The sequence below is a fragment of the Dasypus novemcinctus genome, chromosome 5 (assembly GCF_030445035.2).
Source record: "Dasypus novemcinctus isolate mDasNov1 chromosome 5, mDasNov1.1.hap2, whole genome shotgun sequence".
Lineage (NCBI taxonomy): Eukaryota > Metazoa > Chordata > Mammalia > Cingulata > Dasypodidae > Dasypus > Dasypus novemcinctus.
This window is the reverse complement of record NC_080677.1, coordinates 66,790,345-66,813,281: the sequence shown is the minus strand read 5'-3', so window position 1 is coordinate 66,813,281 and position 22,937 is coordinate 66,790,345. Positions and strand designations below refer to the sequence as shown.

Below are 22,937 nucleotides of genomic sequence, written 5' to 3'. Positions count from 1 at the left end.
TATTCTTGAGAACTGGGTTTTGATCGATGGCCACTGTATTTCATGCCCTGCCAGTATACTGAAAATATATAAACTGGCAGCTCTCATCATTTTCTCCTTTCTTGCCACAAGCCTTGTTTCTGATTTTAAAGTACATCCCCTAAAATGTGATCTCTAGAAATAATTTTTAAAAAACATTCAGAGTATATATGGAAAATAACAGCTATAAAACCTTTTTTACATAAGCTATTTCAAACAGATAGGTTTTTGGTTGATTTTTATTTTAACTCCAATAACAACATTTCATCTTTTCAGAATATAAAATGGACTGAACCTATTCATCTTTGCAAACACTTCTGAAGCTACAGAACCCAACTAGAATAAAATATCCTATGCATAAAGAAGCAAATCAGAGCCTAATGAGTTGCTCTGTTATCATTAGTTTTCTAGTTGTTTACAGGGACTGAAGCATCCTGTGTCCATTCTAGTCTAAATATTACTAGATTCTCTTGCCCAATCAGATTTTTCATGGTAATAAAATGGTCTCCATTTTCAAGCTGTGGGATAAACTGGCTTGCAGACTAAGCAAAGGACATATTAAAAGAGTGACTGGGAATGCAGACGTAAGTCAACCAGTCTTCAACACCAAACTTTCTCTCAACTAGTCCCTGACTTACTCACTTGCCTGTCAAGACTGCTTTGGGCCCCAGAGCTCTTCAGCAAAAGGCCGTAAGAGTGGGAAAGCTAAGAAGTAAGGTTGCAGGAAGATAGACCATGGATATGTCCTCCACAGCCCTGATGGCAAAGGCTCAACACACAAATAAGGCAATTAGCACTCCTACTATGAGACAGAAGGTTTAGATTGCATAATTCCCATTAGCTTATTTCTTTTATCCAAAACCCAATCAATGGTAATTTGAAATTAGTCTGAGTTAAAAAAGAATTGGCCCCTTTCATCCAAAATTTTCAATATTCACAAGGTATTTTAGACCTCTTCTTCCAGGATCAATTAATTAGATGAGAAAATTTTGGCAAATTAAAAGGCTTACATGTTCAAGGAAACTAGAAATCTGTTTCTTGAACCACCAGTCATTAAAGGAACTATGTCTTCTGCAGTTCAATAAGTCTTAAAATAGGATTTGATAAATACCTGACATGTAAATGAGCCAAGTGACCCTCTCCAGTGTCTAGGTTCAAGAATCTATACTGAAGCAATTTTTATGCAGCAATATTCCATACTTCCATATGGTTATTTTAAATGGTTCTGGATATAAGATTGACTATTAGCCCCCAATCCAGTTATCTTAGCAATAAATGTTATATAAGCTCCAATGAAAAAATAAGGCTTTTAAATCAATCTAATTTACCATTTGAGTCAATTCACTGGGTTGAGTTTTATCATTTACCAATCAATCTCCATACATGAGTCCCAGAACTGTAAGAGGAACTCAGAGGAGTTCCTGGCTTTGTGCTGGGTAGATAATTAAAAGATCAAGGGCAAGTGATTGGTTATCCTCTTCTTTCAATTTTTATTTTCTTTTTATAAATAAAAAATTCTTTTTAATTTTATTCTCCAAAGGCTTAATAAACTTTTAAGATGGTAAGTTCCTAAAGGACATAGAACCTGTAGATAAAAAAATTCCTTTGAATGACTTTGCTTGCAGTGGGTTGCCATGATCTAAACCAGGAGTCGGCAAACCACAGCCCATAGGCCAAATCAAGCCAGCCTTCTGTTTTCCTAAGGCCTATAAGCTAAGAATGTTTTTACATTTTTAAATCATCGGAAAAATATCAAAAGAAGAATATTTTATGAAATATGAAATTTAAATGAAATTCAAATTTTAGTGTTCATCAATAAAAATTTTACTGGAACACAGCCACACTCATTAATTTACACATTGTCCATGACTGTTTCATGCTACAATGGCAGAGATGTTTTATAAATCTGAAATACTTATTATTGGACTCTTTATAGAAAAAGTCTTATGGCCTCTGATCTAACCAATTGCAATATTAATGCCAATTAATATCATTTGTAGTAATATTAATTACTTATCTTTTCAATTTGTCATTCCCTACCCAAAGTTGTACTTTCATTTATGATCCTAAAATGGACTCATCTGAAAATGTGAAGCCAAAAGAAAGAAAATCCAGCAATAAAAGCTCTGACCAGTTACTATGAAGGTGAACTCCATATTTTTGCTTTCAAGGAATCAATCAGGTGTTGAGGTTTGTTTTTTGTTTTTTTGGTGTTTTTCTTTTTTGTTTGTTTTTTAAGTTTTTAAGTTCCCTTAGGAACCTTTCCATAAAGTAACCTTAATTTAGGACTTGGGGCTATAAACCTGGAATAATATAGTTCTATAAAATAGATGTGAAGGTATTTTAGGTCCTCCAAAGATTTGTCCTATGTATCTTTAGTGTAAAAAGATAAATATGAAGAATATACCTACTTTAAATTTGGTCAATGGAGTCATCTGCCCACTTCAACACTCAGAAATTTATTTTCAGATGAAGAGAGAAACAATTTGCACATTAGCCTCTCAACTAGAAATGACTGTGAACTATAGGAAGTAGATCTATCAATAGATGTCAAATGTCAGTCAGCCAGATCAGTCTGGAAAAAGCACAAACATGGAGAATCCTGTTGGTAAATGACTGGACCCAAGAAATTCTTCCACATGACTAATTTAAAACACCTTTTCTCCTTGGGGAGAAAATAATGACAAAAGTCTATACAAAAATATTATGAAATATTTTAATCCTAGAAAGGACTTGATTACTAGTAACCAAAGGAGGGAAAAATCCACAATAATAAAAATTCAGTCTTTTTAATCAAGTGAACAAGTATCAAAATGTTCAACATTGTTAAATGGCATGATATAATTTATCCATAGAAGACATGCCCTCATCCAGTGGAAAACTGGCTTAATTATGTTTGACAGAGAGCTAGGATGTGTTATAGGCAACAGTTGATTTACTGAAATATTTAAGGCTTCAAAACTGTGCCTTTCAGGAAAAACAACAAATAACCTCTTCTTCCACTTAGGGGGAGAAAGAAACAACAAAAGTCAATTTCAAGTCACAGAAACATGATTAATTTGTTTATGTCTTTCAAATTCCGTTGAGCTTTGTAAAGGCCAGGCATAAAACTAAACCGAATTTTATAGCCTGGATTGGTCTGAATATTGTCCTCATAATCTTCTTTTTGTCATACTTTTTCAGTGCTTGGAATAAAAATAAGAAACCACTGGACTCCAAAGACAAAAGCCAGCTCCTTTCCAAAGATGGGACTAAGCTGACAAAATCAATTCAATACCTAAAATTAGAAATAAAATAAATTCTTCGATATCAAGTACATTTTAAGAGAATTCATAAAAAATTTAAGGCATTTTTGACATGTCAGAGATTTTAGCCCAGTGACAGGAGAAGCAAGAAACTACCTGGGAGCAAATTCTAATTATCTCTATGGCTTGGAACATAAATGTTGAACTCAGCTAAAGATGAAGCAAGCAGTGCCAGGTTGACTATGCAGAAGCTTTCTGTCTCTGTCCAGTCTTGCACAACTTTATCCTCTGAAAGGTTGCATTTCAAATGTATTTTCTTTTGTCTTTTTAAATTTTGATCAAGATGGGGAAAAGCTCATCAACGTGCTATTAGCAGGATAGAAAACAACAATGCCAAAATATTTCCTTCTTTATAAATAGACTCAAGAAAGTAAATTCCAAAAACATTTATGCTCAGTGACACTGTCCCTGAATTTCATAACTATCAAATAATGGCAACCTCAAACCATACTCATGTATGCAAAAGCAGGAATGTACACAAAACAAAGACACTTGTTAATTAATGTTCATTCAATAATAACAGAATGGTCAAGCATTTCACCCACCAGCCAAATAAACAATTATTTATTTTTCTCCCATTTTCCACGAAAATAAAGACATCACCTGGTGAATATGAAAAGTTACAACTCATATCTCATTGAAAATTTTGAGGCAAAATATTCAACAAAATCTGCCCATATACCCTGCCTCTGTCAGCCAGTCACCAATCCTTTTCGAAATCTGGATTAAGATATATAAAAAGTACTGTTTATTGCAAACAAATCAGAGCACATTAGCTCAGTGATGGCCAGGAAACTGCCTTCTTTACTATTCCTAAAACAATTACATTTATACAAAATTGGTCAGATCCAACTTCATTCAAATTTCTTTCAACAAATAGCATCTAAGTCATGCTAAAACTAATAACCGATAGGAAATATTGCAATTATCTGGTTTCACTTTTGAACAAGAACAGCAATACTTACTTCATAACTGCTTATAGTACAAACACATTCTGATTATAAATACAATTATATGCAGTTTTTTCAAAATTGAAATTCCGCCTCATTGACAAAAAAAAAAAAACTTCCAAGGAAGTAATATCCTCAAATCCTGTGGCAGAAAAATAAGCATATAACCTTTGAAAATGATCCTTGAAGTAGGACAAATGTCCCTCTGCCATTTTCTGTAGACCACAAAATTATGCCAATACCTTTTTACAATTATCTGTACTTATAAACAAGCCATCCCACTTTCTTCCTCATATTTTTCATGTTTGATAAACAAAACATTCCACTTATTTTCAATTATATTTAAAGCACTACATAAACTGTTTTAAACCATTTGACTTCTATCATAGTGCCCTGGTTGTATGTATTAATGGAAAGTCAAGGATTTTCTTTGCCTATTTTTCTAAAATTCATTCAATACTTCTAGTCAAGTCCTTACCAGTTCCAACAAGGATGGAATTCCAAATATGATTATAAATTTAGCTAACTCAAGCACATGCTAGTTCTTCTTTTAAAATTACTGATAACTTAGGCTCCTGAAATCAAGAGAAGATTTCCTATGAAAAAATTAAAAATTACTGCTTTTCATTGCTCACCATTCTTAATAGAAAAAGATGTTGTAAGATCTGTCAGGAAAATAAAAAATAGGGAAAAGAACTATACTTATAAATTTTTTTCAAATCTTTCCCAAAAATAGAAAAGACATTAATGGGATCACAATGTATATATGCTCAGCTCTGCCCTCCAAAGCACACTTTTTAATGTAGAAGTTATAAAGAATAAAAGTTACCCATTACTTTTATGGCATGCATCAGCAGTGCACTGGTGGGTTTAAACTTGATTTTCAGTTATATGTATATACAGATAAATCTCTTCCTGAGTTGAGCTTCCTCTTCAGGGGAGACCCAAACCATTTGCTTTCCCTTTTTTGCAAGGAATTTGACCATTGTGATAAGGCAATCAAACATTTTAACCTCATTTCCTTTTCAGCAGCTTGCCCCTCCTCTCAGGGATCATTAACGTGACAGGTGCCAGCTCTAAAATATAGTCCTGTGAAACTAGAGAGCAGGTTTCTTTGTTCATTAGTCTGAAGGCTACAGAACTGTCTCTTTATATATTTGGGGATCTTGAGGATTTCAGTTGAACAGATTCGAAATGGTCTTCTTTTTCCTATGAGGAAAAAAAAAATCAACTCACTAAAATTCCAATAAGATTTTAGGTTCTTACATGTCCAGAAGGGAAGTTTCAGAAATTATTTTCATCTATGTATCTGACACGGGTAATTAGGATTTTACATTGAAGGGAGGTGGCAGACGTAAAACAGAGAGGATATCTACCCTGAAGGGTGCTTTTGATGTCCAGGAGATAAGACAGACAAATCCAAAATAGAAGCGAACACTTGATCACAATTGATACCAAAAGATGTAGCTGTGATTGTTGTGAAGAAATCACTGTGACACTTCATAAAGCTACATATGACCTGTGTGCTGAAATAAGTGACCTTGACATGCTAATTGTGGATGAAACAGGACAGAAACTAAATACTCTCAAGATAACATACTCTGAATTATAAGAAAAATGACAACAGAAATAAATAAGGAGAACAACGTATAACACATAGTATCATTTGGGTTCACTGATATGTTTTAGGAGAATATATTGGGTACATGCTTACTAAAGATATTAGATGTCATCTTAGATAATAAATTTAAAATTTAAAATGTTTTATTGCTGGGGTTTGGTAAATAATACATTCAAAATGTAACCTATTAAATTATTCTACTTTAACAGGAGAAGAGAGAAATAAGAGGTGGATTTCACACAACTTTATCATTGTGAGAGTTAGAAAAGCTTTTGAAAGCTGCTGGAATAAGGGGGGATGCTCTTGGAGGAAATAAATATGAAGAGAATTAGAATTATTAAGTCTTAAAGAAAAATAAAGGAAAAGGAAGCAGGTGACTGTCAGGTGTGGATGGATGCATGTCTCAAGTAGATAAGTAAAATGAGAAAATAATAGGAAGCTGTCGTTAAGCAGCTGTCAGGAAGAATAAGTTTGATTTTGTATTTTCTCTCATTTGAGTGGAGAAGTCCAAGACATTAGATTTTGCTTAAGGGCTATATGGACAGGACTACAGAAAAATATCACAGTGTGAACACCAACATATCACTTCTTCCCTGCTCTGGATGAAATGACAAGCCTTGGGAGAGCAAAGTGTGATCTCTTTAGCACTCTAGCTGACTGGCTCTGTAAGAACTTGCCTGAAGTTTCAAGTTTATCTGCCTTAAAATTGTTTCAAAAGAACCATTTATAATTAAAGTATTTATTAAGCAAGCTGGACTTTAGGGATAAAAAAATGAATACGAAATAAAGTCTGCCCTCAAGAGCTCACTGTCTATTACAGAAAAGGGCTCCAGATTATCAGCCATGAACTAGAAAAAGATTCCGAGATTTTTAATGGCCTTTCCTTGAGAAGATTTGTTTCAAAACATTCCTAGAGGATTGCGGTGGAAGACTGGGGTGGGTGAGAAGGAGCAATGACCTGGGGGGTTGGGGACCTGTTTGATATTTTAAAGGTAATCAAAATAAAACAATAAAAATCCTTCATAAAATCATGTTGGGTTCACGGGGCTTTAAACCACATGTCTTGTGTTCACACAGGATTTTGCACCTACCACTGAAATGGTGGGATATATTAGCTGCACTAATTTACTGGGGCTTGATGGCAGGAACTGCATCTCATTCATTCTTTAGTTCCCAAGACATTTTACAGGGTCCAGCTCATGGTAGGATCTCAATCAATGGTTATGAAAATCTGTCAAAATGCCATATTGTAGAAGGAAAAATACTAGACTGGAACAAGGAACTCCTAATTGCTAATACATCCCACCCTTGGCCATGTAAACTGAGCCTCTCTTTGCATTAAATAAGAATGCCACATAAGATGATCTACCTCAAATTCAAGGATCTACTCAAAACTCAACTTCTCCCAAAAGCTTCTTTTAGCTTGTATTTTAACGCCCTGGCTGCTAAAACAAATTCCACACAATGGGTTAAACAAGCAACAGGAATATATTAGCTCATGGTTTCAGTCACTAGAAAAGCTTGCTTCCTCCCAGGGTCGGTATCTTCTGGCTGGTCCACAATTTGCGGGATTTCTTGGCTTTTCCATTACATAGCAATAGATGGATGGCATCTTCTCCTTTCTCTTCCAGTTTCCACTGACCCCCAGCTTCTGGCTACCGCTCATGGATTCTCTTACTATTCCAATTTTGTTTGCTTATAAGGACTACAGCCATTTTGGATTAAGGCAGACAGTCATTCAGTTTGGGCACACCCTAATTAATAACATCTTCAAAGGTCTTATTTAAAAATGAGTTCATGCCCACAGGGCCAGGGGTTGGGACCTAACATGCCTTCTTTGATTTGATTCAATGATTCTATCCCCAACAGTCTGTCTTCTGAATCCCAAAAAGATAGGTTCTCCCAATATGCAAAATACATTCACTCCATCACAACATCCCATAAGCTTTAAACCATTTTGAACTGTGCTAGGTTCAAAGTCTTATGGAAATCAGTTATGCGTGTGGTTCATCCTAGGGAAAAATCCTGTCTTATGAACCTGTGAAATCTAGAAAATGAAGTTATCTGCTTCCAATATACAATGGAGGGACAGGCATAAGGTAAACATTCCCATTTCAGAAGAGAAAAACTGGAAACAAGATGCAGCAGGGCAAACTCCATTAGATTTCAAGGTCAAAATCCATATTTTGTCCTATAGGCCTGATGGAGCTGCAGTCCTATCCCTTCCAAGCACTGGTACAGCATGTCCATGCTCTCCCTCAACTGTGATAAAGGCCCCACCTTTTCCAAGTATCCAAATGGCAGCCAAACTTTCCACAAACAGAAACACCAGGGTACAGTCCTCACTGTCTCCCAGCACTGGGGTGGTAGCACTCTCCCCAAACAACGGGATAAGATAGAGAATATATAAAAACACTGGAGAGAATAAACAAAACAAAAGTTGGTTCATTGAAAAGATAATAAAAGTGACAAATCTTAAGCTATATAAACAAAGAAAAACAGAAAGACACAAAAACTTAAGTCAGAAATAAAAAGAGATCATTACTACTTATCCCATTGAAATAAACAGGACTAGTAAGAGAACTGTGAACAACTGTGCGCCAACAAATTAGATAATTGAGATGAAGTGGACAATTATTAGAAATGCACAAACTACACTAAGTTAAAAAGAAATTGAAGAACAACCAGCAAGATGGTGGCAGAGTAAGGAGCTCCTAGAGTCAGCTTGTGCTACAGGGCAGTTAGTAAAAACCCAGAGCTATCTAAAGCACCTGTTTGGGGGCTCCAAGACCAGAAGACCACCTTGTAGCATCCTTGAAAGAATGGAAGGAGACTGCCCATCTGCTGAGAAGATTCCTAAGTAGAGCACTCCACACCCCAGAGGCCAGTACCCATCCTCCACTGGCGGCAAAAGCTGCCTCAGAAGCTATTCTGCAACTGGAATTGGAAGCTCCACTTTCCAAAAATGGGGAAGGAAGAGATAGATGGTTGGGCACCAACTTCAGCTACTGATTAGTAAATTCAGTGTGCTAAAATAAAATCCCAAGAACAGGTAAAGTTTGAAACTGTCCAAGTCAGAAAGAGGCCAGTAGCCACCATTTTAACTCAACCCCTGGCACAAGGGGAAGAATGGCTGAGTGATAATCACAGTGTTAGTAGGGACCAGTTTCTTTCCATCCAGATCACATTGCAACTCTACCATAAGGCCCAGTCCCTACCTCCAGCAGGGAGGAAGCTGGGGGGACCTGAACCAGCCTCTCCAGGAAAATACAGACCACACCATTAGGCTGCTGATCATCCCACTTTGGAAGTGCAAACTACCTCAGGAGCTATACTGTGCCTGGACTTGAAAGCTCCATTTCTCAAAAACAGGGAAGGAAAAGATGATTGGCTACCAATTTCAGCTACTGATTAGTAAATTCAGCTGACTAAATACAACCCCAGGAACCTGTCCAAAGTATGAACCTAAAGTATGAACCTGTCCAAGTCAGAAAGAAGCTGACAGCTGTCATTTTGACTCCACCCCCAGCATGAGGGGAAGCTGAGCTGACTGAAAATCATAGTGAAAGTAGAGACTGATTTCTTTCAGCCAGATCGGCCTGCAGGCCTAGCCTAGGCTTCAGCCCACCTCTAGCAAGGATGAAGCTCACAGGTCCTGCATCACCCTCTCTGGGTAACTGCAGGTCATTCACCTGGCACAGACTGAATAGTTGGAGGACTACCCGGGCAAATGCAGTCATTTTGGACCTGCAAGGCATTGATTGCTGCCCACACCTGCAGCTCGATCCCCACACCAGGCAGGGGAGAAAGGGGCATAAAGCTTCATCAGTCTCTCTGGGCAACTACATTCTAGGCTGCACAACTTGGATTACTACACATGACTGTGGCTCTGTCCCTACCCCTGGCAAAGGAGAAAGTTGGGAGAAGCTTCACAGATAAGCAAAAACCAAGAGTTTGTAACCAAGAGATCAGTTTTGCAGGAAATACTAAAGGGTTTTCTAGAGCCTGAAAAGACAGGAGAGAGAGGCCTGGAAGAAGTCTAGAAATGATGATTATATCAATAAAAGTAATTGAAAGTGTCAAAAGAGTGATGAAAATAAAATATGATAGAAAAACCCAAAAATTCAGGAGTAAACTTAACCAACAATACAAAGCACTTATATTCAGAAAGTTACAACTCACTGTTAAAAGAAATTTAAAAAGACCTAAATAATTGGAAGAACATTCCATGCTCACAGACTGGAGGACCAAATATCATTAAGATGTCAATTCTACTCAAATTGATACACAGATTCAATGTAATCCCAATAAAAATTCTACCAGCATATTTTAAATAAATGGAAAACATGATTATTAAATTTATTTGGAAGAGTAAGGGGTCCTGAATACCCAGAAACATCTTAAAAAGGAAAAGCAAAGTAGAAGGACTCTCATTTCCAGACTTTATACCATTTTACCTAGCTACAGTGGTAAAAACAGCATGGTAATGGCATAAAGACAGACACACAGATCAGTGGAACCAAAGTGATGGTTTAGAAACAGACCCTCACATCTATGGTAAAGTGATTTTGGACTAGCCTTTCAAACCCACCCAGGTCAGGCAGAACAGTCCATTCAACAAATGGTGCTGAGAGAACTGGATATCCATAGCCAAAGAAGGAAAGAGGACCATTATCTCACACCTTATATAAAAACTAACTCAAAATGGATCAAAAAACTAAATATAAAAGCAAGAACCAAAAAGCTTCTAAAAGAAAATGTCAGAAAATATTTCTTAAAGGAGGTAAGTGGAAGGTTGAGATGGACTACTCTTGTTTAAGGTGTGCAGAAGTTTTTATTAACTTTACTGTAAAAAATGTGGAAATGTACAGAGTTGATGGCAATACATTATATCTAGTAATGGCTGGTATATAAATGGGAATGAGGCTGAAAATGGTAGTCTAGGGATGTAAATACCAATTAACTGAAAGCTAGAGAATAATCAAGGGACTGATTAGCACAGTAAACCCACAGGGGGATGAGAATTGTGACTGATGGTACAGGTGCAAGAGTGTCTTTGGTGAACTAGGGCAGATGTACATCACTATTGCAGGGTGGTGGGAATGTGGAGAAGCGTGGGAAAAATACAACTGTAGTGATCCATGGACTGTGGTTAACAGTAATAATGCAACAATCATGCATCAATGCAAAACTTGTACTATGTTAATAATTGGGGAATATGGAAAAAGTTTGCCAAATATATGCTATGGACCCGGTAATAATGTGATATTATCTCATAATCTTAACAAATGTTCCACCATGGTGTGGAATGTTGATAGAGGGGCATTGTTTGGGAATTCTGCACATGTGCATGATTGTTTCATGAGTTTACAATTGCTGTCATAAAAATATCTTTAAAAGATAATAATAGGGTGGGTTTGGGAGAAAATACACCAAATGTAAGATAAGGGCTATATTTAGTAGTAAGATTCTGACAATATTCTTTTGTAATTTATAAAAAATATCTCACAACAATGCAAGGAGTTGATGGTGGGTTGATGGATGGGACCCCTGTATGCATGTTTGCTTTGTAAGTTTACAACTTTTACTATACACTTATTGTTTATGTATGTTCATGTAAAATGATGATGATAATAATAATAGGGTGGGTTGGGGAAAAATACTTTGGCTAGTAGTAACACTTTGAAGATGCTCTTTAATCATTAGTTAAAAATGTTTCACAACAATGTAAGGTATTGGTTGTAGTGTGAGGTGTGAGAGCCCTGTATAAAGTTGTGTAAATTTGTTTGGTAAGTTCACAACTATTACTATATGCTTATTGTTTATATATGAGTGATATACTTTAATAAATTTTTTAAAAAGAAACTTAATATCTCCACAAACCAATAACTGGTAAAGATACTGAATCAGTAACCAAAAACCTCCCAACAAAGAAAAGCCCAGGACCAAGTAGTGTCATAGAGGAATTGTACCAAACATGTGAAGAAGAATTAACATTAATTCTGCTTAAACGCTTCCCAAATATTGAAGATAAGGGCACACTTCAAATTCACTCTACAAAGCCAAATCGCCCTCATACCAAAGACAGATAAAGATACTGCATGTGAAAATAATTACAGACCAATATCACCTATGAATATATATGCAAAAATCCTTAAGAAAATATTAATAAACAGAATCTAACAGCATATCAAATGATTAAGTGTACTTATCCCAGATATTCAAGGGGATTCAACATAAAATCAAAAAGTAACACAACACATTAACAGAACAAAGGGGGAAAAAACACATGGTCATTTCCATTGATGCAGAAAAGGCACTTGACAAAATCCAGCATGCTTCTTGATAAAAACATACTTAGAACATGAGGAATAAAAGGAAACTTCCTCAACATGATAAAAGGCATGTATGAAAAATCCACAGATAACATCACATTCAATGGTGATAGAAAGAGAGCATTCCATCTAAGGCAGGGGTTCTTAAGAAGGGGTCCATGAGCTTGAATTGAAATTCAGAAAACATTATTCTTGTGGGGATTGTTGGCACAGGTATGATATATTTACTAAATAATACACAGTATAGTGTGGACTTAGTAAGGGGTTTGTGGTTTTCACCTGACTGGCAAGGGGTCCATGGAACAAAAATGTTAAGAACCACTGATATAAGGAACTGATCTAAGGGAATGAAATTTCCAGGAATAAATCTAACCAAAAATGTAAAGGACATGTATATAGAAAACTACAAGACATTCCTAAAAGAAATCAAAGAAGACAAATGGAAAGACATTCCATTTTCATGGATTGAAAGACTAAATAATGTTATGATGGCAAGTCTACCCAAAGCAATTTACAGACTTAACACAATCCCTATCAAAATTCCAACAGCCTTCTACACAGAAATGGAAAAGCCAATCATCAAATTCATTTGCAAGGGTAAGAAGCCTAGAATAGTCAAAGTCATCTTGAAAAAGAAGAAAATTGGAAGACTGAAGACTCACATTTCCTGATTTTATAATGTATTACAAAGCTACAGTAATCAAAGCAGCATGGTACTGGCATGAGGACAGACATATAGACCAAAGGAAATGAACTGAGAGTTCAGAAATCAACCCTCACATTTATGGCCAATTGACTTTAGATAAGGTGCCAAGTCCACTCAATGGGAAAAGAATCATCTTTTCAAGAAATGGTGCAGGGAAAACTGGACATACATGTGCAAAAGAAAGAAGGTAGAACCCCCTATCTAAACATCATAAACAAAAATAAAATCAACATGGATTGAAGATCTAAATATAGGAACCAGAAATATAAAACTCAGAAAAAAATGTAGGGAAGCAACTTCAGGACCTTGTGTTAAGCAATGATTTCTTAGACTTCACATCTAAAGCACAAGCAACAAAAGAAAAAGAACATATAAATGTCACCTATCAAAATTAAAAACTTCTTCACATCAAAAGGCTTCATCATTGTTGAACTGCCATTTTCTGTTCTTTTATTTTTGGGAATTTGAAATAGTTAACTGATTTTTTTACAGAAGGACTTTACTTCTCTCTGTCTAGAGGAGCCTGCATCCAATCTCCGTGCATATTTCCATCTTTCTCTCCCATTTCTCAGCAAGCTCTGTTCTTTTCTCACATTTCCCAACAAATTATTTTTACTGGTCTAACAAAAAACAAAAACAAAAGGACTTCATCATGAAAGTAAAATGATAACTTGATAACCTACATGAGAGAATGTATTTTGAACCCACATATCCAATAAGGTTTAATATTCTTTGAAAAATTAACAAAAAGACAAACAGCCCAACAAAAAATATGGGCAAAAGGCTTGAAAAGATATTTTCCTAAACAAGATACACAAAAGTCCAAAAAGCACAAGAAAAGATGCTCAAGATCACTAACCATTAGGGAAATGCAATTAAAAACCACAATAAGATATCATTTCATACACAACAGGATGGCTACTATTTTTAAAAAATGGAAAATACAAGTGTTGGAGAGGATGTGAAGAAATGAAACAATCATTGTTGGTGGGAATGTAAAACAGAATAGCTGCTGTGGAAGACAATTTGGCAGTTCTTCAGAAAATTAAGAATAGAATTACCATATGACCTGGCAGTCCCACTTCTAGTTGTATTCCCAAAAGAATTGAAAGCAGGGACAAATAGATATTGGCATACCAATATTCATAGCAGTATTATTCAAAATTGCCAAAAGATGGAAACAATCCAAGTGAATCCAAGTGAATCCAAGTGAATCCAAGTGAATGGATAAAGAAATTGTGGCAAAATACATACAATGAAATACTATTCAGCCATAAAAAGAAATGAAGTTCTGATAATGTGACAATATGAAGGTAACATGTTGAGTGTAATAAGCCAGGTACAACAGCACAGTTATTTTGTGATCTCAGTGATACGAAATAATTAGAATAAGCAAAATCTTAGAGTCAGAAAATAAAATTTCAAGTGCCAGGGGTCAGGGTAGGGAGAGGGAATGGGATGTTAATACTTGAATTACACAGAGTTTCTCTTTGGGTAAACCATAAAGTTTTGATGTTGGATGATGGTGGTGGTGACACAAAATTTTGAACATAATTAACAGCACTGAATTATACATTTGAATATGGTTAAAAAGGGAAATGTTAAGTTGTATATGTATTACCAGAAAAAATAAAAACAAAGATAGGACTGTACAAAACAGTGTACCCTATTGTAAAATATAGACTATAGATAATAGGGCAATGTTTTTTTTTTCAGAATTGTAACAAATGTTACCACACTAATGCAAGTTTCTAATAATACGGTGGTATATGGGAAGTTTGTATTATATGAATGATTTTTCTGTAAACCTACAACTTTTCTAATTTAAAAAGACAGAAAAAAAAAATGGACATGGAAGGATAAGGGGCCCCAAATAACAAAACCATCTTGAAAAAGAACATATTTGGGGGTGTGACAATTTGATATTATTGATGAATTCCAAAAAGAAACACTGATTATATTTGTAAACTGGTCTGTTCCTCTGGGCTAGTGATACCCTTAGAGTGTACTGAATTCAGAGGTTTCACCTTTACTTGATTAAATTATGACTATGGCTTTGACTGGGCCATGTCAGTAGGACATCGAGTCCCTATCCCCTTGGTGAGCAGGGACTCACAGAGAAAATGATAGGGCAAAAGAGAAACTTGGAGTTTTAAAATGCTGGGGCACTGGGAAGTAAACACAGGAGAAGATTGCAGAAGAGTAGAGATGGCTCCATAGAACATGACAGAGGCCCCTGGAAGAGACAGAGCCTGATAGTCTATAGCTGACCTTATTCAAGAGAATAGAGCAGCTGAGCCTGGAGGGAAATGAGCCCCAGGAGAGACAAGACTTATCCCAGCTTACCGCTGATACTGGAAGAAGCTGGGACCACAGGGCCTTATGAGGAAGATGAAGCCTGGACCCTTGCAGATGAAGGCAGTCATCTTGCTCCAACATGTGGCAACAGACTTTGGTGAGGGAAGTAACTTAGACTTTATGGCCTGGTAACTATAAGCTTCTACCTCAAATAAATAACCTTTATAAAACCCGACATATTTCTGGTACTTTGCATTAGCACCCTTTTGGCTGACTAATACAGGGAGATTCACACTTACTGATTTTTAAAATTATTACAGAGCTACAGAAATCAAAACAGCGTGGTCCTGACACGGGACAGACATACAGACCACTGAAATCTAATTGAGAGTTCCAAGTGAACTCTCTGCACCTGGGGCATACCTCTATATAATATGAATGTGTTCATGTAGTCATATCTCAGTGGGTGGAGACCACTGGCAAGAATCTCTAGAGTACATAGGCAGTGCCTAATAAAAGACAGCAGGCCACTATGCTAAGCCTTCGATATTAATGCTTGTAATTACGAACCTTATTCTTGTAAAACTGAAACTTAGCCTAATAATATACATTGCCTAAGAGTTACCTCCTGAAAACCACCTTGTTATTCAAATATGATCTCTCTCTAAGTCAAACTCAGCAAATAAACTCACTACCTTCCCTGGTGTGGGAAATGACTCCCAGGGATGGGCCTCCCGAGTATCTAAGGATTACAACCAAGTGCCAACCAGCAAAGCATTTGGAATAAGACCTTGAACAAAGGGAGCAAACATTAAATACAAAAGAGTTTTTATGACCAAGAGATTTCAAAGTGAGTCAGGAGGTCATTCCAGAGGTTATGCTAATGCCTGTCTCAGGCAGATCTCACTAACTGCCAGAGTAAGGGGTGCTTACTCCAATAGGGTGTTCCCAAGGACTCTAGAGATATCTGGACACTATAGGCAAGGCACACAAGCACATGAAATCAGCACCCCATGGGTGGGCCTTACCTTGGAATATGTGATAACCTATTTCTCCAATGTAATAGAGTTAAAGTTGTTTACAATTTCCCTACACATGATTCCTCTATTCCTTTTATTTGAACCTATAAATGGCACTGTACCCATTAAATGCATGTCCCAGAGACTTAAATCTTCAGTCTATTCAGATACTGGTTGAGGCCTGAAACTCAGCAGAGTTGCATCCAACACCTACTCTCCAGTTCATCAGACTCACCTAGGACAACTAACAAAATGATGATTATGGACAACCCCATACCAAAAACAAAGAGTATCCACAACTATAAGCAAAAAGGTTCATTCCATCTGTCCCATAATATCTAAGTCCCTTCTAATTTTGAAACAGAGTGGGCATCACCATCCCTAAATCCTCAAGATTGAGGAATGAACAAACCTAAGAGGGGGGAATGCAACCATGAACCAATGCAGACTTATTATTTTTGTAGTAATGGAAGAACTTGTAACATTGATGTAAAGATAGTGGTTACCAAGGTTCTGAGGGGAGGAGGGAAGAACAGGTGGAACATAGGGCATTTTTAGGGCACTGGAATGGTTCTGTGTGATAGTGTAGTGATGGATTCAGGCCATTATACATTTTGTCAAGGCCTATAAAATTGTATGGTGCAAAGTGTAAACCATAATATAGACTACAGACTTTGGTCAGTATCTATACTTCAATATTTGTTCAGTTGTAACAAATGCACCACACTAATGTAAGATATAATGTAGGAGAAAATGTGGGATGGGGAGGAGATGAGGTATATGGGAATTCCTATACTTTCAATGTAACTTTTCTGTAATCTAAAATTTCTTTAAAAATAAAGATTATATGAAAAAAAATTTTTAATCTATTTTGTCCTACAGAAAAAAAAGCAAATCAACCCTCATTTTTATTGCCAAATAATTTTTGACAAAGGTGCCAAGTCCACTCAGTGGGGAAAGAATAGTTTCTTCAACAAATGGTGCAGGAAAACTGAATATCCTTACACAAAAGAAAGAAAGTAGAGCCCCTACCTCACACAATATTCCAAAAGGAACACAAAATTGATCAAAGACTTACATAAAGAACCAGAACTATAAAAGTCCTAGAACACAGAGGAGCATCTTCAGGACCTTGTATATTAGGCATTAGTTTCTCAGATTTGATATCAAAACATGAGCAATGAAAGAAAAAATAAATAAATAGAACTCAATCAAAATTTTAAAATTTTTATTTTAATAAAATTAAAAAAGGATTTTACCATGAAAGTAAAAAGACAATCTAAATAATGGTAGAAAATATTTGGATATCATGTATCTAATGACTGTTTATTATCCAGAATATGTATTTATTATCCTACATCTCAACAATGAAATGGCAAATAGTCAAATTTAAAAATGGGCAAAAGACTTAAATAGATATTTCTCCAAAGATGATATACATAGACCAGAAAGCACATGAAAAGATGCTCAAGATCATTAGCCATTAGGGAAATGCAAATCAAAACCACAAAGAGATACCATTTCACACCCAATAGAATGGCTACTATTTAAAAAAAGAAAAGAAAAAACAGGAATATAAGTACTGGAGAGGATGTAGAGAAATAGAAACTTTCATTCATGGTTGGTCAGAATGTAAAATGGTGCCAGCACTATGGAAGACCGTTTGGTAGTTCCTCTGAAAGTTAAGTATAGAGTTAGCAAAAATCCCAGCAATCCACTTCTAGGTATATATCCAAAAGAACTGAAAGCAGGGATTCAAACAGATATTTGAACACTGATGTTTACAGTGGCATTATTCACAATCGCCAAAAGATGGAAGCACCCAAGTGTCCTTCAGCCAATGAATGGATAAACAAAATGCTGGTTATAACAGTATGGAATATTATTCAACTGTATAAAGGAATGAAGTTATGATACATGTGTCAACATAGATGAACATCATGTTTAGTGAAATCAACCAGGCACAAAAGGACAAATACTATATGACCTTATTGATATGAAATAATTAGAATAAATCATTTCATAGAGTCAGAAACTATAATACAGGTTTCCAGGTGCCAGGGTAGGGATAGAGAATGGGAAATTAATGCACAATTGCTACAGAGTTTCTGTTTGATTTGAAAGAAAAATTTGGTAAAGGATGGTGGTAATAGCATGACATTGTGAATGTAATTAACACCACCAAATTATATATTGAATGTGGTTAAAAAGAGAAATTTTAGGATGCATATATGTTACTCAAGAATAAAACGTTTTTAAAAACCATAGTACTGAACAGTGAACCCTACTATAAATTATGGACTATACTTATAGCTAATAGTATAATTATATTGTTTTATTAGTTGTAACAAAGGGACCACACTAATGCAAAGTGTTAATAATTGGGAAACTGCATGTTTGAGGGGTATATATGGGAACTCCACACTTTCTGCATGACTTTTCTGTAAACCTGTATCTTCTCTAAAAACTATTGAAAGAAAAGGACATGAGGGTATTTTCAGGGGTGATGCTAATATTCTATATCTTGATAGGCTTTCATGCTATAAGGTTAATGCATTTCTTAAAACCCATCAAAGGGTATACTTGTGAATTGTGCATTTTTCTGTATGCAAAACTTTTACAAAAAAAAAAAAACATAAAATATTGAATTCTCATCAATGACTTGTATCCCTAATAGTTTACACGTGAAGGTAAGTGAAACTGCAACTTACTTTGAATGCATTAAAAGGTAGATTGATAAGCGATAGAAGGATGAATGAGGATGAATGAAGGATAATAATAAAGTAACTATGGGAAAGCTTAGATGGTGGACACTGTACAATTTTTTCAACTTTTCCATAATATTTCAATATTCCATTTTAAAAAGTAAAAAAAAAAAAAGATCATGCAGACTAAAATTTCTACTCAAAACTAAAGGAGCTACACTAAATCTTCTCAGAGAGAAAAGCTATCCTCTATCATGTCTCCTGTGATTACCATAAAGAACTTTTCAAGCTTTAAATTCTCTACAATATAAGAACAGAGTAGGTACTGCCATAGTGGGAACACTTAAATGTTTATGTAATGCTTTAACCTACAACCTTGCCTGCAAATAATTCTCATTTTACTCTTTAAATTTTAGCTTAGAGATCACTTTCTCATAAAAATCTTCCCTGACACCTAAACACTTCCTTCACTACAATGGGGAGTCATGGAATCAAACCAGGCAAGTGAGGTCTGAGCAAATCACTGCCGTAGCTAATTCTCTGTGGGACTCTTATGTTTCTGCATGTCTTGTGAGGAAGACACTGAGTACCCTTTGGTCTAGAAAATTTTCTGAAAAACATTTTGTATAATAAAAAGCCTTAGATGATAGAAGCAGTGCTAGTGTCTCCCTCTGGAGCATGCTGACTGTCCAGTATAAGAAAGGTACCATCAACATCTGGAGAAAAATGGCCAACAGGGCTACTGACTATTATAAAATACTCCGGTTATCCAAGCTAAAGGTTCCACTTCTGTAACGCAACCCACTGTGTGCAGATTTTCCCAAGACTAATTCCTACTGGAAATCTTATTGTACCAGATTGAGTTTGCAATGCTTGTGAATGATGAAGTTCATTGGAGATTAAGAAACTGATCCAAACGATACTAGATAAATTGGTATGGTCTGCCCCACCCTGGAAATTTCTCCCACTGCTTATGTTAAAACCAGGCATTAACTTGGTTGCTCTCATGACAATGAAGCAAGAAATGCTCTGGATTAATGGGGATAAAAGGCTCCACTATGTGATTCAAGCCCAACTAAGCAAAAGGACACAAAACCTGCTACCTCAGCCAGAAAGTAGTGTGACTGTGACTTCTGAATCAAGGGCTACCTAAAGTTGAAATAGATGATGTCAGTTGAACCTTATGGTTCAACATAGGATTTTGGATGGACCAAAAATTCATTAGTTTGTTTGGCTGGATCATGAGCAGCTGCCATGCTGCTTAAAAATAAAAGCAAGTGCAAAGTCTTGCTTACTATCACAGCGATTCTTTTTCCCTCTGCACCCCCTATCCTCCCCTCTCCATCTACTGTGACTTCAGCTGCTTTAAGGAAAAAGACCAGTAGGGAAGGAACCAAAATTCTCCTGTCACCAAGAGGGACCAAAGACTGTATACACCCATCTGAAGCTGCTGGGGAACATTAGAGAGGGGAAGGAACAAGACATTTATGACTCCATCACCATCCTACCTGAATTCGTGGGAGGATGCAGGCACCCAAATTTAATTGATAGGATTAAGACAAGCATTGTACTGGGGAGAAAGACCACGTGACCTTGCGTGGGGGTTCTATATGCAAATTCAAGATATTGTTGTTTTTGCTTCTACATCTGAATATAAATATTCAGCAGGAATTGGTGTTACATGTTTATACTTCTGCAGCTAATAAGTGCCAAAGGAGTGACTCCTGTCTGAGAAAAGTCACATTTAAAGAAGGGGAGCAGGCACTCCAGGGATGCCTAACTCCTCTGCCTTTTGTAACAAATGAGTCAGGATTTCACACAAATGCCTCTACCTCCTGGTGCCCAAATCTTTCATTATAAAATGAAGTCCTGTTGTTGGCTGTGGGGAGCCACCCACTGTGAGGTCTGTTTACAGCCTCCCACAACATGGCGGAGTTCACAAATCTGCCCTGTCATTTCCTTATTCTTTTCCTCCCTGCTTCTTTGTTCTCCCCCTCCCGCCACTACTCAGGTGACCACAGCAATACGCATGCGCAAGGTGCGAAACTCCGCAGACCCGGTGCAAACTGTGGGCCAATCCCCTCCTTGGACGTCTGCCACCACAAGACCAGCCTATCACCTATGTACACGTTCCCTTCCCTCTCTATATATCCCCGTGTTTTACCCCCAGTAAACGAGGCTTGATCAGAACCTTGTCTTGCCTCCATTCTTCTCTCAACTCCTGCCCCACCCTGCTTCTTCCCACAGGTCCCTGGACTCGCCCCCACTGGCCCGGGCAGTTGGCAAGTCAGAAGCTTCACAAGCTTTGCCTGTGTTGTCATACTTCTGCCAACAGAAGTGAGACTGATAAATTTCCATAAAATTCAGGAGCCTGCTCACTAAGTAAAGTTACTTGGGACTTCTTAGGCAGATTTGCAGTACTGAATGTATCTGGCATTGTGCCCAGGACCCTATCAAACTCTTCACTATTATAGGCAGAATGGGCCTCGATTGGGCATTCTTCTTGCCCCTTTACATCAACTAACTAGCAAAGCAGCATCCTTTGAATTGGACCCAAACCAACAGGCTATATTAGACGTTATCCAGCAAGCTGTGGCACACTCTCTACCCCTGGGGCCCCACAACTCTGATGACCACTTTGAACTACAATGCTCTTTGTCAAATATAAATGGTACATTCAAGAATGTAACTGGCCTTGTCCCAGTGGTATCTCAGCTTCACATGAAGAAGTGGTAGCCTTCCCTTTGAGGGAAACTTAGCCCCCATTTTACCACCTAAAAAAGGAACTGGCTCAGTGCAGCTTTCAATTCACCAAGGTTCTCCCAAAGGTCTGGGCCTGGTTCACAGAGTGTTTGGCTAAGCTGAAGCCCAGTGGCATCCATTGGGCTGCTGCAGCTGTTCGTTGTCAGCACCAGATATGCATAACTAAAAATAGACGAGATCACTGGAGTCAGTGGGCAGAATTAAAGTGCATTCTCATAGCTCTGGCCAGAATATCCTTCCATGAAACTTGAATTTTCACTGTCTCTTGGGTTGTTGCCAGTGGCCCAGCTGTTTGGTCTTCTACTTGGTAAACTATAGACTGGCAGAGTAAAGATACCCCTCTTTGAGTCACAAACTGTGAAAACAAATCTTTGATCAAATTATCTAGTCACTCATGTAAATGCCCACAGTAACCATTCTCTAAAAAGCCCAATTGAACCAAGCTGCTAACAGAGATTGCACCAAACAGCCTGCCACAAAAACGGCATGGATTCATCATCCTGCAATGCAATGCACCTGCCATCATAGACTAAGCACAAAATAAAGGATTCAACTTTTCTGATGCCAGACTTGGGACTCATACCAAAAGCTGACCAGTTGGTCCCTGGCAAATGGGTTACATCATATGTTTGACCCATTCTTTGTGCTATTAATGAAACCAAACCACTGCTGGTAATTTTTCAATTTATTGTGCTGCTGTTCTAGTCCCATCAGCTAACTCCAATCATATCATTATGGCTCTTAAAACAAATCCATGCCATATTTGTGGCTTTATGTACCATTTGCTTTTTCACTGTGATGCATGTTTTATCCCCAAAGCTATCCAGAATTGGACTGAGAATAGAAGTATTTGAAGGACCTTCCATGCTTCCTACTTTCCAAAGCCATCTGGCATCAATAAGTAGTAAAACAGCCTCCTCAAAAATTGACTCAACAGATTTCTGACTGTGGCCCCCTCACGCCCTCCTACACATCTTGGTAGGGCAGTATGGCTGCCACCAGAAAGGGATCATTTCTTCTCGGCGATTTCATTGGTAATGATCAGGAAGAAAGGAATGGGCAGTTACATAGATTTATCTGAAAATTTAGGATTCTGCCTTGACCATTCCTGTGCATGATGTGTTCATGTTTCATGTTTGTTTTGTTTTATTTTGTTTACATCAACAGCAACACCTGGTTTGCCTAAGTACACCCTCTGAGTGGTAACCCATTCAGAG

At 37.0% G+C, this 22,937-nt stretch overlaps 1 protein-coding gene across 1 annotated transcript in view; it reads right to left on the bottom strand.

Annotated features, from left to right (window-relative positions):
* Positions 1–3,871: 3,871 nt before the first annotated feature.
* ELAPOR2 (endosome-lysosome associated apoptosis and autophagy regulator family member 2) overlaps positions 3,872–22,937 on the bottom strand; it is a 211,565-nt gene continuing 192,499 nt past the window's right edge. The window contains exon 22 of the mRNA XM_004478108.5: positions 3,872–5,482. Coding sequence (XP_004478165.2) covers positions 5,423–5,482 — 60 coding nt within the window. The 3' untranslated portion in view covers positions 3,872–5,422. The remainder of the gene's footprint in view (positions 5,483–22,937) is intronic.